The following is a 19334-nucleotide window of genomic DNA, read 5'->3' on the forward strand; positions in this document are numbered from 1 at the left end:
TAGAATGTTTATGAGATGTCTTTTTACAGAAGCTCATGGTTGAGCCCACTAGGGGGATCAACTATTCTGGATTGAATGTCATGCAATGAATTGGAATTGATTAGAGAGCTTATGGTAAAAGAATGCTGAAAGGTAAGTGATCATAATATTATCGAATTCACCCTGAAATTTGAGGAGGAGCAGCTAAAGTCAGATGTATCAATATACAGTAGAGTAAAGAGAATTACAGAAGCATGAGAAAGTATCTGGCCAAAATTGGTTGAAAAAGGACACCAGCAGGGATGATGACACAGCAATTTCTGGAAGCAATTCAAAAGGCACAGGATATCTATATCCCAAAGTAGAAGAAGTATTCTAAAGGCAAGATGACATGACGGTGGCTAACAAGAGAACTGAAAGCCAACATAAAAGCTAAAGAGTGGGAAGTTAGAGGAGTGGGAAGTTAGAGGAGTGGGAAGCTTTTAAAAACCAACAAAAGGCAACTAAAAAAGTCATTAAGAAAGAAAAGATTTAATAACACAGTAAGCCAGCCAATAATATTAAAGAGGGTACAAAATGGCCTTAATTCTGCTTCTATTTCAGACAAGACTGAAATAGATTGGACAAGTATTTCTGAAAGTCATTGCAGGTTATTTCACTAAAACTCATAGGCAGATGGATTATAACCTTGAATGCATTGAATTTTGCAAATTTGTAAATATGTGATAAATCTGTGTGAGTAGTGGGAGGTTGTCCTCAATGGATTGAAAGCCAGAGGCTGTACAGCTGCTGCACTTGAACCAGCAGTCTCTCCAGAGCTGCCCCACAAGGGAGGCAGCAGATCAGAACCTGAACCAGGATAGGAGGAAAATGGAAAGGAAAGGACTTGAGTATGATTACTGGTGAATTGCTGGCAGCTTTCAAGCTTATTGGGAGTATCTTTGATTCAAGATGAAGTAGATGATACCTACACCTTTTACCAGTAGGGACCATTTGGTTGATCAGCTGGAACACCATGAAATCACATTTTTGTATGGACCAGTGCTCAATAGAAACATTAGCCAAGAACTAAATGTTGTACTTTGTGATTGGATGACATTTAAAACATTATATGTAGAACAGTAGAGGACAGGAATAGAGTTTTCAACACACACTCTCTATACTTAATTCAAACTAACCCCATGTCCTCCAAGTCTCCATCCCTCCATTCCTTTCTGCTCAAGTGCCTGTCTAACTGCCCCTAAATATTGTAATACTTACTTCCAGTACTTTCCCCGGCATCATAAACCAGGTACCTACCAATCTTTATGTTAAAACTTTGCCTCAGAAATCTGTAAGACCATAAGAGATAGGAGAAGAATTAGGCCATTTGGTCCAGTAAGTCTGCTCCACCATTTCATCATTGCTGATCTATTTTCCAGTCTCCTGCCTTCTCCCCATATCCCCTCATATCCTGACTAATCAAGAAGTTATCAACCTCTCCCGTAAATATGTCCAATGGCTTGACCTCCACAACTGCCTCTGACAAAGAATTCCACAGTTTCACCACTCTCTGGCTAAACTTATTCCTTCTCATCTCCATTCTAAAAGGACATCCCTCTATTCTGAGGCTGTGTTCCCCGGACTTAGACTCCCCCACTGTAGGAAACATCCTCTTCACATCCACTCTATCAAAGTCTTTCAACATTCAATAGGTTTCAATTAGATCACCCCCTCATTCTTCTGAATTCTAATGAGTAGAGGCCCAGAGCCATCCAACGCTCCTTACATGACAAACTTTTCAACATTGGAATCATTTTCCTGAACCTCTTTTGAACCATCTCCAATGTTAGCATATCCTTTTTCAGATCTTCTTTAAACTCCCCCCCACCCGCCCCCCAGGCCCCACCATCACCACATATTAGACTGAACTTGTGTGTAGATAGACTTTTAATGATGAGAATTTGTCTTAAGAAAATCATTTGATAACTTGGCCAAACAGTATGCTCTTTGCCACAAAATATTGCTTGGAGTCAATATGATGCAGCCAGCTAGGTTATTCATCAACTATTGAGGCTTTGTGAAAGAGAACTCCAGATGCAGAAATGAGAGACATAGAACACTATGAACTGGCAAAGTTTCAAATTGTTAAGATGCTATCCCACAAAAGTAATAATCAGGTTAATTTTGTGTACCATATGAAAACAAATGAAAGCTAATGACTTTGTTGTTTTACAGGTAGATAAGCTAATGATATTTCAGAAGTTTGAAGCAATAGAAAGTAAGTGACTCTGGGGCAGAAGTTTGTTTCATAGACTTGTAATCATGACCCATGGAGAGAGGAATTACTGGTGTAAACCATTCTCTTTCTCAGATCCTTTCAGTGCTCTTTATGGCAGCATTTCTGATCACATTCCATCTGTACAATAGGATGGATTTGCATGTTTAGTTATTGTTATCAACTTTTCTTCTGCTGTAAAAAAAAAAGTAGCACTATCACACCAAATCCTTGTCCTCCCCCACACCTGGGCCAATGATAGAGTCCATGAACATAAATACTGAGAGCATTTCAAGAAATTGCCTTGGTCTGAAAAACAATGATGACCCAAATGATTAATGAGCTAACCACTGCTCTTCAAATGTTGAGCAGCGATTGGCATTTATGAACTATAATAGGACAAAAATGCCACAGAGTTTAATCATGCACCAACTCCTCAATCATCTGACTCTGGTGTCTCTGTGATAGATTTCCACAGCTTCCATTTGGAAGTGGTTAAGGTAATAACTGACTGGGAACTCGGGAAGCCACAGCGTTACCTTTTCATGCATGGAATCTTAGATATTTCCAACAATGTCGGAAGAAGTCGTACTCAAGGAGCAAGCTGGGCATTTGAGGAGAGCTGACAAGGTCATGGTGGTGCATTGATGGAAGAACGGGAATGAATATTTTGAGTCTCATTCGGGGAATAGATGACCAGGGTTTCCACTAAAACACTTACCTTCAAGGTTTACCCTGTTGGATGGGGGAGGGGGTTGAATTTCTGAATCCAGGGCTAGCAGCCTACTAAAAAGGGTCAAGGATCAAGGGATCAAATTTATTTGCAATTTACGTTTACATGTATTAAGAAATGAATGTAGTGAATTGTTGCCACATGAAACAAAAATAAGACAACATTCAAAAATTATACAGAATAAAGAATTATATAAAAATAAAGCTGGAAGTACGGATATGGAATAACATGTGCATAAATACATAAATACCAGAATGTATTTGCAATGTACAAAGAGTGGATTAAAGTATTCACAATGCAGTTGTAGTTTTATGCAAATAAAACGAAGTGAGGCATTTTAAGTTTAACTAAACCTGTAATACATTTTGTTGGACTCCAAAACCTACACCACAAAAGTGCACTCAAAACCTTTAACATAATAACGTCATCACATCAGATCGGTCTCTTAAAGCAAAACCCCAGCTCAATGTCAGTGGTAGTGAATTATGTACATTCCTCCCAATTATGTTACTCTACACTGCCACCCCACCCCCAGAGTTTACTGAAACTGGCATTGTGAGCCTGCCTGGAGTTTGGACAAGCCACCCAGCTCAGGTCCTGTCTTCCAGGGGAAGGAATACTCCAAATCCTGGTGGACCAGTTTAAGGAAATCTACCAGAATACGTTCAGGTTTACCCCTCTTAGCTATCATAAAAGTCTTTTCTCCCTATTCCAAAATGTGGAACAGGCCATCATAAGGGGGCCTAATGGGATGATAGTGTGTGTCATAGCGGATGAAAACAAATGAAGTGGGATGTTGGTCAATAGGAGCCCAAGAGTGCTGTGCTCCATGATGGAATAGGTGCAAAGGAATTGAATTGACTGAGGAGCGTGGAACGCTGTTGAGAGGCCGACAAGGAATGATGGCTGCCCGTATACCAACTCAGCCGTGGACAACTGTGTGTCCTCCTTCGGAGCAGTTCTGAGCCCCAGCAGGACCCATGGGAGGCGATCATGCCCACACTCAGCAGTCAGGGAAGCCCTCGGAGCAGCACTTAAGGAGCAGGGAAACCAGTCGCATAGGCCATCGGACTGCGGGGGATATGCCGTGGCTGTCAGAGCTCTGAAAAGAATTGGGGACAGCAGTCAGAGGAAATATCAGATGGGGTGAGAAACCCAGATGCTGATGAACACCCAAGCCACATCTGCGGCTGTTGTCAATGCTAGAGGGACGACTATTGGCCACCTGGTGGTACGGTCCACCATGGTTAGGAGACGTGTGAAACTGTGGAAGAGGGGAGGTGGACCAACAAGTTCCACATTGGCATGGTCAAACCGTTGCTCGGGAACCTCAAAAGGTGCCAATGGTGCCTGAACATGACGGTTAATTTTTGCCTTCTGGCACTCCACACAGGCTGCAGTCCAATCACGTATGTCCGTTCCGAGGCTGTGCCAAGCAAACTTTAGTGAAAATGGTTTCCGTGAGGCCTTCCAGAACGAATGCGAGAGGCCATGTATGGAGTCGAAAACAGTCCGTCTCCACTTTGTGGGCATGTTGGGGCGAGGGCAACTGGTTGAGACATTGCAGAAGAGAGAAACCCCAGCTTCTTCCAACTTAATGCCAGCCAGCTGCAGGCCCAAGGCTGCTGTTCGGTAACACTGGACCCCGGGGTCAGTAACTTGGTCGGCTGCCACACCGGGATAATGAACCCTTATGTGTACGGCCTCAACGGCAGGCCGTGAGGGGCAGCTGGACACAGCGTTATTTCTCCTCTTGATATGCTGTACATCCTTTGTGAACTCGGCTACGTAGGCCAGGTGGCAATGCTGACATGCAGACCAAGTGACATCGCATGCACAGGGGGTTTGTGGCCAACAAATGCTGTAAAGTGGTGACTCTCTAGAAGAAAAGAAAAATGGTGGCCGGCTAGATAGAGACCAAGAAGCTCATGGTCAAACGTATGTACTTCCTTTCATGGGGATAGAGCTGCTGACTGAAGAAGACGAACAGCTGCCACGTGCCTCTGACCAACTGTCTGAGCACAGCACCCACAGCATAGTCTGAGTCATCAGTTGTAATGGCTATGGATGCATTGGGGGCGAGTGTGCCAGAAGAGTCGTTTTAGAAAGAGCTCATTTGGTATCATCAAAAGCCCTGGTCACATCTGCTGACCAGTCAAACCCTTGATTACGGGTATTGCCTTTAAGCTCACTATACAGGTGAAGCACAACTTCAGCAGCTCGCGGAAAGAAATGGTGATAGAAATTCACCATACCTAAAAACTCCTGTAGATTTTCAGTAGTGCAGGGTGATGGGAAATCCATAATAGCGTCTACCTTTGGTGGGAAGGATCTTGCACCTTATGTGGAGCTGCAATGTCTGAGAAAGTCAATGGCCAACAACACACTTAGCAGGGTTAATAATCAACCCGTGTTGGTTTAAGTGGTCAAAAAGTGTGTAGAGCAGAGAAATGTTTTCGGATTGGGATGCACTGGCAACAAGTATGTTTTTCAAGATAAAAAGAAAATCTCAGTCTTTTAATACAGAGTCCATCAGCCATTGAAAAGCCTGTGCTACATTTTTCAGTCCAAATGGCAAGGGCAGAAACTCAAAAAGGACAAACAGGGTTATCACAGCTGGTTTTTGGGAATATCCTCCAAGCACACAGGCACCTGATGGTAGCCCCTAACTAGGATAACTTTGGAAAAAATTAACTTTCTGGCTAAACATGATAAAAAGTCTTGAATTTGTAGAGTCGGGTAACGCTTGGGGCTGGTGGCCTCGTTAAGACATCAGTAATCCCCAGATGGGCAGCAACCAATATCGGACTTGGGGACCGTATGAAAGGATGAAGCCCAGAGGCTATTTGAAGAGCATAAAGTGCCAAGTCTTTCCATGTTGGGAAACAACCTTTGCAGTTGTCAGCTTTTCTGGGTCCAGTCTACACGCGCAAGCATGGATTGTCAGGCCAGTTGTGGGAATTTGGTGCTCAAACCCATGGTTTGCAACTGTAGTGCAGAATATGGGCTTAGTGAGGTTTGGGAATTCACCCAGCAGTCAAGTAAACTCAAGTGTGGTGGTGCATGCACTTGACAGAGTTGTTGTGCAGAACTTACAGGGGGAGCAGGGTAATGACCCAAAGTCCTTGACATCCACAAGTCTGCAGTTCTGAAGATCGACCAACAGTCCTTGGGCACACAGGGAGTCTTCACCGGGCAGAGGATGAAGCCACTTTAGCCAGGACGAAGTCTCATGTGCAATGTCACCCACTGAAGTAAGTCTGGATCCTGCTGCCGCTGGTGCCCTCCAGTGAGGTTTCATCATTCTTTGGCTTCTCATCAATAGGCAATCCTGGGAGCACACTCACTTGAGCACCCATGTCACACAGGAGGTGCCTCACTGAAAGGGTGTCCGTAATGAGCAGCTGATGACCCTGGCAGCGGGAACCCACAGTGTTCATGGACCTCTGATGTCCTGAAGCACTGGAACTGTCGAAGCTGCAAGGTGGTCCGTACTTTCTAGCGTTCATACCAAAGCGAGCATGGTAAAAGCACAGACCCCAGCATCATCTATTTCACAGCTGCAGATGTCCTTATACTGGGGGCCTTACTGACCGGGCTTATTGAGGTAAAGAAAGGAGAAGGAATGGCGGACTGCTGCCTGGCTGAGTGTAGACTATCAGACATTCTAACAAGCTCCCTATAGTCCACCACAGGTGTATTAGCAAAGGCAATGTGGACTTGATCAGGCATTTGCTGCATGAAGAGTTCTTCAAAAATAAAACAAGGATGGTGATTTCTAGGAGAGACAGCTTGTGGTCCATTAGCTCTGGCGGCTTAGCGTCGCTGAGGCCGGGCAAGGAGAGCAATTGTTTGGCGAGCTCAGACTCCAATAGTCCAAAAGTCTGTAAAAGGTGAATTTTCAGCAATCTGTATTTATCACGTTCAGGCGTGTGTTTGAATCAATCCGACACTCTTGCCCCCATGGAACTGCTGAGAGACACTGCCACGATGCGGAGATTTTTCCCAGACTGAATTGGGCCTCTGCTTGTACGAACCAAGCATTGGGATTTTACACCCAAAACTCCAGCAGTGTCGAAACGACTGCATTGGCCGACATGTTTACCAACTCCGGAATCGTCAAAACTGTAGCTTTACGCAAATAAAACAAAGTGAGGCGTTTCATGTTTAACTAAACCTGTAACAAATTTTATCGAACTCCAAAACCTGCACCACAAAAGCGCACTCAAAACCTTATATATAATAACTTCATCACATCAGACCAGCCTCTTAAAGTGAAACCCCAACCTAATTTCAGTGGTTGTGAATTACATACATTTTCCCCAATTACGTGGCTGATGTAATACAGTGTGTGGGGGGAGGGGTGTCTAACTGAAATGGTTAATAAGATTCTGGGGGAAGAAACTTTTAAGATAGCTTGAGGTTTCGATTTAATAGCCCCATCTCACTTCCCTGAAGGGATCTTTTAGAGAAGGGGACAGTAACATGAAGTAATTAAGTTATCTCTTTCTAGAAATGAGGAATGTAAGGGAAGCAAGTGAAAAGCATTTGTATGCTTTTTACTGCTTGAGTGAAGGCCTCAGAGAGCAGAACCAGAAAACCCACCTCTTATAAAATAATTAAAATATTGTTTTGCTGTCATTCGTGAATGCATCCCTCATGACTTGCAGACCATCCAACTCATAGAAGGGTTCCAAATGCCACAAAACTGTTTTAATAGTCTTATGTTTCATCTGCAACTGATAATAGTGGGCGTTGTATCCATCTTCACGTATTTCAGTCAGGTTTCGGACGCAGATCGTCAACAAGTATGAAGTGAAAAACAGCACTGGCCAGCAGATATACTCTGCCGTTGCAAAGAGTAACTTATGCTACCGAATCATCTGTGGGAATCAGCGTCCATTCAAAGTTTGCGTTCAGGACAATATGGGCATTGACGCTGTGTACTTCAAGCGGCCTTTCCGATGTTCCTGGTTCTGCTCTCCATGTTGCCTAGAGAAGGTTAGTGACTAATTGAAATGATTTTTGAGGCTTGCCTATTTTTCTTGCATGTTTACAGTAGACGATTGCTTCCCTTCTCCCATCAATCCCCAGAAGCCCCTTCCCACCCAATGCCCAGACAGATCCCTTTGTTTTGTGCTCGGTTGTGTCTCACTCCTAGCTAGAAGTGGTTCAAACCCTGCTTTAGAGCTGAACACAAGATGCAGGTTGGCTGACCACTGAACTGCTGATGGCATCTTACATTACTAAGATTCCAGGAGCATGCGTAGCACCGTAGCGGAGCAGCTACCCTGATGCTTTACAGATACAGCGACCCAGGTTCGATCCTGCCACTGTCTGTATGGTATGAGCCAGTTCTTCCCCATGAACGTCTGGGTACCCTGTGTTGTAATGTGAGCATTATTAAAAGTAAGTTAATGCTAATTAGGAATGGGGGGTGGGGGTTTACTTCCGTTCTTTTTACTTCCGATGTGCTTTTGTATATAGTGTTCCTGCCATGCCATACGGGCTGTGAAAGCCTCTGTATATACATAACGGTTTTGTCGTTTGATATAAAGTTGTTTCTTTGGGCATGAAGTTGTCGAGTATGCCTTTTTCAGAGTAGAAGTTACCACATATTTTTGGCGACGAGGTGAACTGGTTTTGTGGATGTGTCGGCACGTTTCGAACGGGAGCAACAGCGCCAATAAGAGGCCTCACGTTCAGATAGCTACATTTGGGACTATCGGTGAATTTGTGGAGTTAATGGAGGACTGGCCAGAGTATAAGGAAAGGTTGGGACACTTTTTCTGTGCTAATGGAATTACTGAGGAGGCTAAGAAGCGCTCTATTCTCCTGAGTGTGCGTGGGGCAAAGACTTACAAGATAATAAGGAATTTAGCCACACCGCGGAAACCGGGGGACATTCCATATGACGAACTGGTCAAGCTCGTGGGGAACCACTACAATCCGAAACCTTCTGTGATAGTCCAATGGTGTAAGTTTCACAGCCGTTTCAGGAAGCCAGATCAGTCTGTGGCCAATTTTGTGGCCGAGCTTCGGCAGCTGTCGGAGCATTGTGATTTCGGAGCGGTGCTGGAAGACATGCTCTGTGGTAGATTGGTATGCGACATTAATAATGATGGCATACAACACCGCCTGTTAGGGGAAACCCCACCACTGACTTTCAAGAAAGCCTTAGAGATTGCCCAAGGCATGGAGATGGCTGCTAATAATGTCAAGGATATCCAGAAAGGACATGGGGGGTCGCAGTCGGCGGCAGTGCACCAAGTCAGGAGGGAGACTGTAAACAGGCAAAGCGGGTGGAATGTTTCCGGTGTGGAGGGACGCACTACGCAAGTGATTGCAAATTCAAAGACACTGTCTGCCATGCTTGTAGCAAAAAGGGACATTTAGCTAAAAAGTGCAGAAGTTCAAAGGGTAAGATTAAGCCTGGGCAGGGGAAAGCTCTACAGGCTCAGGCAGCCACACACCATCTAGAAGAAGCAGATGAAAAGGCAGCGTGTGCCTACAACATGTTTGCAGTGGAAACAGATGAGGAGCCACCTGAACCATATTATGCCACAGTCACTGTCAGGGGAAAGGACATTGAGTCTGAGATGGATTCAGGGGCTACTGCATCGGTCATTAGTGAGGAGACCTACAGGAGGACATGGGGGTCCAACCCGCCTCCCATTAGACCGTCAAAGCTCAAACTTAGGACCTATACGGGGCAGCCCATACCTCATTTAGGGGTTTTATATGTGGACATTTCAGCCGGGGGTCAGGAGGCTGAAGCCAGGCTAGTGATAGCTAAGGGCAGGGGGCCCAGTCTTTTAGGTTGCGATTGGCTTCGCAAAGTCTGGCTAAACTGGCATGAAAATAAGTATGTACACACGACGGAGGGCATTCTGCAGTGGTACAGTGATGTTTTCAGGGATGAGCTAGGAACAGTGAAGGGTGTGACAGTGAAACTCCATGTCGACCCTGAGGCTACACCACATTTTTTTAAGCCCAGGTCGGTGCCCTATGCCATGAAAGGTAAAGTCGAGGAGGAGCTGGAACGTTTACAGAGGCTGGGCATTATTGAGCCTGTCCAGTTTTCAAGGTGGGCGGCTCCCATTGTTCCAGTTTTGAAGGCAGACAAAACGGTGAGGGTATGTGGGGATAATAAGCTTATGGTGAATCAGGTCTCTAAACTGGAGGAGTACCCATTGCCATGGGTGGATGACCCATTTGCGACCCTGTCAGAGGTAAGCTGTTCACAAAGCTGGACATGAGCCACGCCTACCAACAGCTAACAACAGGAATTCTGCAGATGCTGGAAATTCAAGCAACACACATCAAAGTTGCTGGTGAACGCAGGAAGCCAGGCAGCATCTCTAGGCAGAGGTACGGTCGACGTTTCAGGCCGAGACCCTTCGTCAGGACTAACTGAAGGAAGAGTTAGTAGGAGATTTGAAAGTGGGAGGGGGAGGGGGAGATCCAAAATGATAGGAGAACACAGGAGGGGGAGGGATGGAGCCAAGAGCTGGACAGATGATTGGCAAAGGGGATATGAGAGGATCATGGGACAGGAGGTCCGGGGAGAAAGACGGGGGCGGGGGGGGGAACCCAGAGGATGGGCAAGGGGTATAGTCAGAGGGACAGAGGGAGAAAAAGGAGAGTGAGAGAAAGAATGTGTGCATAAAAATAGATAACGGATGGGGTACGAGGGGGAGGTGGGGCATTAGTGGAAGTTAGAGAAGTCGATGTTCATGCCATCCGGTTGGAGGCTACCCAGATGGAATATAAGGTGTTGTTCCTCCAACCTGAGTGTGGCTTCATCTTTACAGTAGAGGAGGCCGTGGATAGATATGTCAGAATGGGAATGGGATGTGGAATTAAAATGTGTGGCCACTGGGAGATCCTGCTTTCTCTGGCGGACAGAGAGTAGGTGTTCAGCAAAGCGGTCTCCCAGTCTGCGTCGGGTCTCACCAATATATAAAAGGCCACATCGGGAGCACCGGACGCAGTATATCACCCCAGTCGACTCACAGGTGAAGTGATGCCTCACCTGGAAGGACTGTTTGGGGCCCTGAATGGTGGTAAGGGAGGAAGTGTAAGGGCATGTGTAGCACTTGTTCCACTTACAACGATAAGTGCCAGGAGGGAGATCAGTGGGGAGGGATGGGGGGACGAATGGACAAGGGAGTCACGTAGGGAGCGATCCCTGCAGAAAGAGACAGCAGGGAGGGAATGATGTGCTTAGTGGTGGGATCCCGTTGGAGGTGGCGGAAGTTACGGAGAATAATATGTTGGACCCGGAGGCTGGTGGGGTGGTAGGTGAGGACCAGGGGAACCCTATTCCTAGTGGGGTGGCGGGAGGATGGAGTGAGAGCAGATGTACGTGAAATGGGGGAGATGCGTTTAAGAGCAGAGTTGATAGTGGAGGAAGGGAAGACCCTTTCTTTAAAAAAGGAGGACATCTCCCTCGTCCTGGAATGAAAAGCCTCATCCTGAGAGCAGATGCGGTGGAGACGGAGGAATTGCGAGAAGGGGATGGCACTTTTGCAAGAGACAGGGTGAGAAGAGGAATAGTCCAGATAGCTGTGAGAGTCAGTAGGCTTATAGTAGACATCAGTGGATAAGCTGTCTCCAGAGACAGAGACAGAAAGATCTAGAAAAGGGAGGGAGGTGTCAGAAATGGACCAGGTAAACTTGAGGGCAGGGTGAAAGTTGGAGGCAAAGTTATTAAAGTCAATGAGCTCAGCATGCATGCAGGAAGCAGCGCCAATGCAGTCGTCGATGTAGCAAAGGAAAAGTGGGGGACAGATACCAGAATAAGCACGGAACATAGATTGTTCCACAAACCCAACAAAAAGGCAGACATAGCTAGGACCCATACAAGTGCCCATAGCTACACCTTTAGTTTGGAGGAAGTGGGAGGAGCCAAAGGAGAAATTATTAAGAGTAAGGACTAATTCCGCTAGACGGAGCAAAGTGGTGGTAGAGGGGAACTGATTAGGTCTGGAATCCAAAAAGAAGCGTAGAGCTTTGAGCTTTCCAACCAACAGCTGCTGCTTGACGAGGATTCAAAGGAGTACGTCACAATTAATACGCACACGGGATTATGCAAGCACAATCGTCTGGTGTTTGGAGTGGTGTCTAGCCCTGCCATTTTCCAAAAAACAATGGACACTTTGCTGCAGGGGATTCTGCACGTAGCAGTGTACCTTGATGATATTTTGATCATGAGGGCTATGGACGTGGAGCATCTGGCTAATTTAGAACAGGTGCTGAAGAGGCTCTCAGACGCAGGGCTGCGGTTGAAACGCGGAAAATGTGTGATCCTGGCATCGAGTGTGACTTACCTGGGATACAAGATCGCAGTTGAGGGGCTTTGCCTTGTGGAGGACAAAGTGAGAGCTATTAAAGAGGCCCCAAGCCCTAGGACCGTCACAGAACTCAGATCACTTTTGGGCATGGTGAATTATTATGGCAAGTTTCTTCCTGACCTCTCAAGGGTTTTGACCCCACTGTATAAGCTGCTTCACAATGACACTAAGTGGCAGTGGGGTGAAGAGCAGGAGAAAGCTTTCAAGGAAGTGAAAGAACTCCTCCACTCAGCGAAGCTGCTTGTTCACTATGACCCAGACAAGGAGATCACCCTTTCATGCGATGTCTCGCCCTGTGGAGTCGGGGCAGTTCTCTCACATGTAATGGAGGACCGTTCAGAGAAGCCTATTGGTTTTGCTTCACGTACCCTGACAGCTGCTGAGAAAGGATATTCACAGCTAGACAAAAAAGGTCTGGCATTGTTTTTGTGGTCAAACGCTTTCATCAGTACATTTATGGACGCGTATTTACAATTTATACAGACCATAAACCACTGATGAGCCTGTTCAGTGAGACTAGAGGCATCCCACCACTAGCCTCAGCCAGGATACAGTGTTGGGCTCTTACATTGTCAGCCTACCGGTACACTATAGTGTACAGAGCGGTGTGGGGATAATGCAAATGCCAATGCACTGAGTTGACTACCTTTACCTGAGACACCTGTTACTACATATGTGCCTCCAGAGACTGTGTTTTCATTGGAGAGGCTGTCAGAGACACCTGTAAAGGCAACCCAGATCAAGCAGTGGACAGAGAGGGACCCAGGCCTGTCCCAAGTCAAGACCTTTCTTTTACAAGTTTGGCCCAGAGTCTTGGAAGGAGAGGAACTGGGGCCTTATGCCAAATGCAAGACCGAACTCAGTCTGCAGGATGGCTGCATTTTCTGGGGGGCGAGGGTCATTGTGCCTCCCCCTGGCCATTCACAGATTGTGGAGGAAATTCATGAGACTCATCCAGGGGTGTCTCAAATGAAAAGCCTTGCAAGATCCTACGTTTGGTGACCTAGAATGGATCAGGATCTGGAGAAAAAGGTAAAATCATACACACAATGTCAGACTAATTAGAATATGCCACCACCAGCTCCTTCGCACCCATGGAAGTGGCCAGACCACCGCTAGTCTAGGCTACATTTGGACTTTGCTGGCCCTTTTATGGGGCAGATGTTTCTTGTAATGGTAAATGCGCATTCTAAATGGATCGAAGCTCACATCATGAACAACATCACAGCCCCCTCAACCATAGACAAACTCAGGCAAGTGTTTGCAGTCCACGGGCTGCCTGACTCTCTGGTCACTGATAATGGCCCGACGTTCACCAGTGAGCTGTTCAGTGAGTTCATGCAGCAGAATGACATTCATCACATTCGGACGGCCCCTTTCCACCCAGCCTCCAATGGTTTAACTGAGCAGGCTGTTCAGACGGTGAAGGAAGGCCTGAAGTGGATGACAGGGGACTCTCTTAGCATACGGCTTTCACGTTTCCTGTTTAAATTCTGCCTCACGCCACAGACTAAGACTGCCCGCACTCCAGCAGAGATGCTGGTGGAGCATAGGCTTAAGTCAAGATTAGACCTGCTGCGCCCAGACATGAAGGCAAAAGTGGAGAGAAAGCAGGAAAAGCAGAAGGAGGGACATGATCAACATGTGCGAGAGAGACAGTTAAAACCGGATGACAATGTCTGTGTGAGAAACAATCAGCAATGGCTGCCTGGGGTTATTCTTAAGCAGAGTGGTCCCGTCTCCTATGTTGTTAAGCTGACTGATGGGCGTGTTTTCCGCAGACATCAGGACCATGGGCACCTGCGTCATGATACCGGCTCAGAGGCGGACATTTCCATGGAGTTTCCACTTGTGAGACAGACTATGGTGGAAGCATGTCCACCAGTGACTTTGCCAGAGGGCGAGATGCTGGCAGAGGGGTCGGGGTCCCCTGAAGAGGAGGGACATTCGCACGCAGACACACAGACCCCTCTCATGCCCCCAACACCAGACCCACCCAAAACACCATCACCAGCGGTGCCTGCAGGGTCACCAGGGGTAGTGCACAGATGACAGTGCACTCGTAAACCTCCTGAGAGACTAAATCTTTGACGAGATGGTTTTTTTTTTGTTTTTGTTAGATTGAATGTCGAGTCTCCATTTGGCAGCGTATGGAGTAAGACGTCTTTTTGTCTCAGCTCCATCTTTTATAACTTACTTTCCACTTCTAGATCTGTTTTATGTTTGAAGATTTATTATATTTGCTGAAAGATTTTACAGTTTAAATACGATGGCTGGAACTGAATTACATAGTGGCAAAACTTCCTGGGCTGCAACAAGCAGAGAAATCAGAGGAAGTTATTACTTTAGAAAAAATGTTCTCTTTAATGGAAACTATGAGTACGAAGATCAGTACGTTGGATACCAAGATGGATAAATTGACGAAAGCTAATGAATTGTTTGAAAAAACCACCATTGCTATTCAAGAGTCTTTGAAGAGTTTAGAAGATCAATATCAGATGCTTAAGCAGAATACTCACAGAATTGAAATAGATTTTGAATTAATGGATCAATCTTTCAAGGAATAGGATTTGAAGATGTCTTTTTAATGGATAAGAAAATTAATGAGAATACTTCGGAACTATCAAGGATTAAGAAGAAAACGATTGATTTGGAAAGCAGAAATCGCAGGACGAATTTACGTATACTGGGTTTGCCTGAAAATATGGAAATCGGTGAGCCATTTAAGTTTTTCTCAAACATGTTATATTCACTTTTTGGTGACATTCTCGAAGCTTGTCCAATATTGGACAGAGCCCACCGAATTCGACGTTTTAAACCAGTCGAAATTAAACCACGTCCTGTAATTCTCTGTTTGCATTGTTTTTCAACCAAAGAAGCTATTCTTTGGAATGCAAGGAAAAGGGATAAGTTAATCTACAAAGCGTATAATGAATTTCAGATTCGTAAAGTGGAAGATTTTGCCCCAGAGATCTACGCCGAAAGAATTAAATATTAGAAAGTGATGGTGGAATTTTTAAAAATGAATTGTCGTCCGTCGTTGCGTTATCCAGCACGTTTGATGATTACTCCACCAAATGCTCGTCTAAGACGAATTGACTCCCCAGAAGATCGTTGGAAATTTATAAAAGAGTTTAAGTCCACTTTGCAAGCAATTTGAAAGGTTGATCCTTAGCTGGGAGTGGTTTGTAATGCTGTTGATAAAAGTCCGCTTCTCCTGTTATCAATGTTCAGATACAGACTTGGTTAACTTACTTAGATCTGTTGTTTGCTTTAACAGATAATGTAGTTCTGAATTTAATACATATATATTTACTTATTTTTTCCTTGATTTGTAAATCTTTAATATTAGTTGTAGTATATATTAGTATTTATCTTTCTTTTTTGAATACATGGCTGTGTATTTTAAATGGATTTAAGATGGCCGTCATTAACTCAGTCTTAATTACTGTTAGACATAATATGAAAATATTTGGAATTTGTTTACTTCTCTATGTGTTCTTTGTTATGTCTTTTTGGTGGTGGTAATTTTTTTACTTTGTAAATGGAGCTGCCATCTGGAGACAGGGGTTAAGGGTCACTAGTTTAGCATGTCGTTCGACTATTGGACGATTTCTGGGCTTTTGGGGGGAGATGGGTGGGACTATTAGGTTAGTTTTTTTTCAACTGGGCAGTCCTGAGGGGTCTCTTTTTGTCAATCATTTTGCTGTTCTTTCTGATCGAGTCAAACCGACTTTTCTTCCGATGTAGGCTGCGCCTGCGCGTTAGATTGCTTCATATAATTTTAGAATTAAATTTTAAATATGGATCTCAAGAAAATCAATATAATATCTTGGAATTTAAATGGTGTGAACCAACCTATTAAGCGTAGAATGATTTTTAAGAAATTTAAAACACTTCATGCAGATATTATTTTTGAGCAGGAGACACATATTCGTAAAGTCGCTTTTTTGAATTTTGGAAGGGACCCTTATTTCATTCTTTATCAGTAAATAAAATAAGAGGGGTATCTATTTTTATTAATTCTAAAATCCCTTTTGCTCATTTTAATACTGTTACTGATTTAATTGGAAGATATTTAATTGTGACTGGTTTGTTGTGTGGTCAAAAGGTGGCTTTAGTTTGTGTATATGCACCTAATACAGACAGCCCCGATTTTTTTTAAGAAGCAATTTTCTGTATTGCCAAATTTAAATGAATATAAGCTGATTATGGGCAGTGACTTTAACTGTTGTCTTAACTCGTTGATTGACAGATCGTCCACCAATCCGTCACTTCCTAATAAAGCTGTGACTTGTATTAATTCTTTTTTATTAGAATACGGTTTAGTCGATGTTTGGAGATTTAAATTTCCTAAAGAAAAAGACTTTTTTTTCACATTTTTATCAGAAATATTCAAGAATTGACAATTTTTCTTGGATACGCGATTGGTGCCCTCTGTTGTTGAGTGTACGTATGATGTGATTGCGTTGTCAGATCTCGCACCTATGAAACTAACTTTAGAATTTTTTGATAATATTTACAGACCTCAGTGGAGATTTAGTATTTCATTGTTGCAAGATTCAACTTTTGTAAATTTTATTAAAGAACAAATTTCTCTATTTTTTGTATTGAATACAACTGAGGGAATGTCAGATTTGGTTATTTGGGATACGATGAAATCTTTTCTTAGGGGACAGATAATTTCATATTCAGTAGATTCAAGAAAGAAAACTAAGGCGGAACTTTTGCTGATCACTAATAGGATTAAAGAAATAGATAAACTTTATTCAGTAATGCCTAGTGAAGATCTCTTTAAGGAAAGGGTGGAGCTCCAAGCACAACATGATTTGCTTTTGACCTTTCCTATTGAACAGCAACTTTTTAAATCCAAAAGCCAATTTTATATACATGGAGACAAATCAGGCAAATTATTAGCTGGTCAGTTAAAAGCAAATATGGCTAGAAGACAGATCCTGAAAGTAAGAAGACCTGACAGAACTACAACGGTAGATCCTCATGAAATTAATAAGACATTTATGGATTTCTACTCTAATCTTTGAGTCTGAATTTTCAGATAATATTACTTTTATGAATAGTTTTTTGCAAAAAGTGAATATACCTAAAATTCCTGTTCAAGATATGAATACATTAGATGCACCTATTAAACAAGAGGAAATACCAAGGCCTATATCCTCTCTTCAATCAGCTAAAGCTCTGGAACCAGATGGAAATACAGTGGAATTTTATAAGACTTTTACTGATATACTTACACCTTATTTATGTCAATTTTCACTGACTCTATATCCTCTGGGACTCTCCCGAAAACTTTTTATGAAGCTTCAATATCTTTAATTCCAAAAAAAGATAAAGATTTATCTGAATGCACCTCTTATAGACCAACTTCTCTACTGAATGTGGATTTTAAAATTCTCTCTAAGACTTTGGCTAATAGACAAGAATATTTTACCTACTGTTATTTCCAATGACCAAACTGGATTTATTAAAAATAGATATTCACATTTTAATATTCAATTATTAAATATTATTCACTCTTCACCATCTTAAGAATCTGAATGTGTTGTTTCTCTTGATTCAGAGAAAGCTTTTGATAGGGTGGAGTGGTTTTACTTATTTGAGGTTTTGGAAAGATTTAATCCTGGCCCGGGATTTATTTTCTGGATCAAATTGATCTATCATGCTCCCATGGCTGCTGTTGTAACTGATAATCAAAAATCTCCCTATTTTAGATTATATAGGGGTACTCGACAGGGATGTCCTCTTAGTCCTTTATTATTTAACTTGGCTTTAGAACTCCTTGCTATTGCTCTTAGAGATTCTAACACTGTTCAGGGTATTAAGAGAGGGGACAACGTACACAAGGTTTCGTTATATGCAGATGACCTGTTAATTTATATTTCAGATCCTAGGAGATCTATTCCTTCCATGTTATCTATACTTTCTGAATTTAGTAGTTTTTCTGGCTATAAATTAAATTTACATAAAAGTGAGTTATTTCCTATTAATAATTACTTGGATCCAAATCATCAAATAGCTTTTACTATTGCTAAAAATTACTATATCTATCTTGGTATTAAAATTACTAAAAATTTTAAGGATCTATATACATATATTTTTTTTCCATTAATTGGCTACACAAAACAAATGCTCTTTAAATAGTCACCTATGACATTATCATTAACAGGTCAAAATAATGCTATTAAAATGATAGTTCTACCGAAATTTTTATATATATTTCAGGCAGTTCCCTCTTTTGTTCCTAAAAAGTTCTTTGACAGAATAGATTCTATAATTTCATCGTGTGTTTGGAACAATAAAAATCCTAGATTGAGTAAACCCTTATTGCAGAAATTAAAAGAGGATGGTGGTATGGCTTTGCCTAATTTTAGAATGTACTATTGGGCAATTAATATTCGATATATTGCTTTTTGGATTCACTATTCAGATATACATGGATGTCCTTCATTCAGAGGTAAACTCGGTGAAAGGTTTCTCTTTGGCCTCTTTACTGGTAGTTCCTCTTCCCTTTTCATTTTCCAACATTAGCAGACAAGAACTTAATCCCGTTATTAAACATACATTAAGAATTTGGTTCCAGTTTCATAGATTTTTTGAGTTTAATAATTTTATTCTTTCTAGTAATATTTATCTTAATTATTTTTTTTAAACCATCGATTTTGGATAAGGCCTTTTTAAATTGGAAAAACAAGGGAATAATAACTTTTTCAGATTTGTTTTTAGGGGACAGTTTAATGTCTTTTTCTCAGTTAGCAGATAAATATGATTTATCTAATGTACACTTTTTAAAATAATTACAAATTAGGAATTTTTTACGTGGTTTGTTACCAAATTACCCTTATCCACCTAATATGATAGATGTTCTCTTTCAGTTTAAACCATTTCAAGAAGGGTTGATAGCTATAATCTATAAACGGTTATTGAGTTTATGAATGATATCTAACGATAAAATTAAACGCGCTTGGGAATTGGAACTTCAAGAGTCATTTTC

At 42.8% G+C, this 19334-nt stretch overlaps 1 protein-coding gene across 1 annotated transcript in view; it reads left to right on the forward strand.

The window, feature by feature from the left end:
• Positions 1-6737: 6737 nt before the first annotated feature.
• LOC134345076 (phospholipid scramblase 2-like) overlaps positions 6738-19334 on the forward strand; it is a 29872-nt gene continuing 17275 nt past the window's right edge. Inside the window, exons 1-2 of the mRNA XM_063045209.1 lie at positions 6738-6855; positions 7750-7970. Coding sequence (XP_062901279.1) covers positions 6738-6855; positions 7750-7970 — 339 coding nt within the window. The remainder of the gene's footprint in view (positions 6856-7749; positions 7971-19334) is intronic.

Source organism: Mobula hypostoma, chromosome 4 (assembly GCF_963921235.1).
Source record: "Mobula hypostoma chromosome 4, sMobHyp1.1, whole genome shotgun sequence".
Lineage (NCBI taxonomy): Eukaryota > Metazoa > Chordata > Chondrichthyes > Myliobatiformes > Myliobatidae > Mobula > Mobula hypostoma.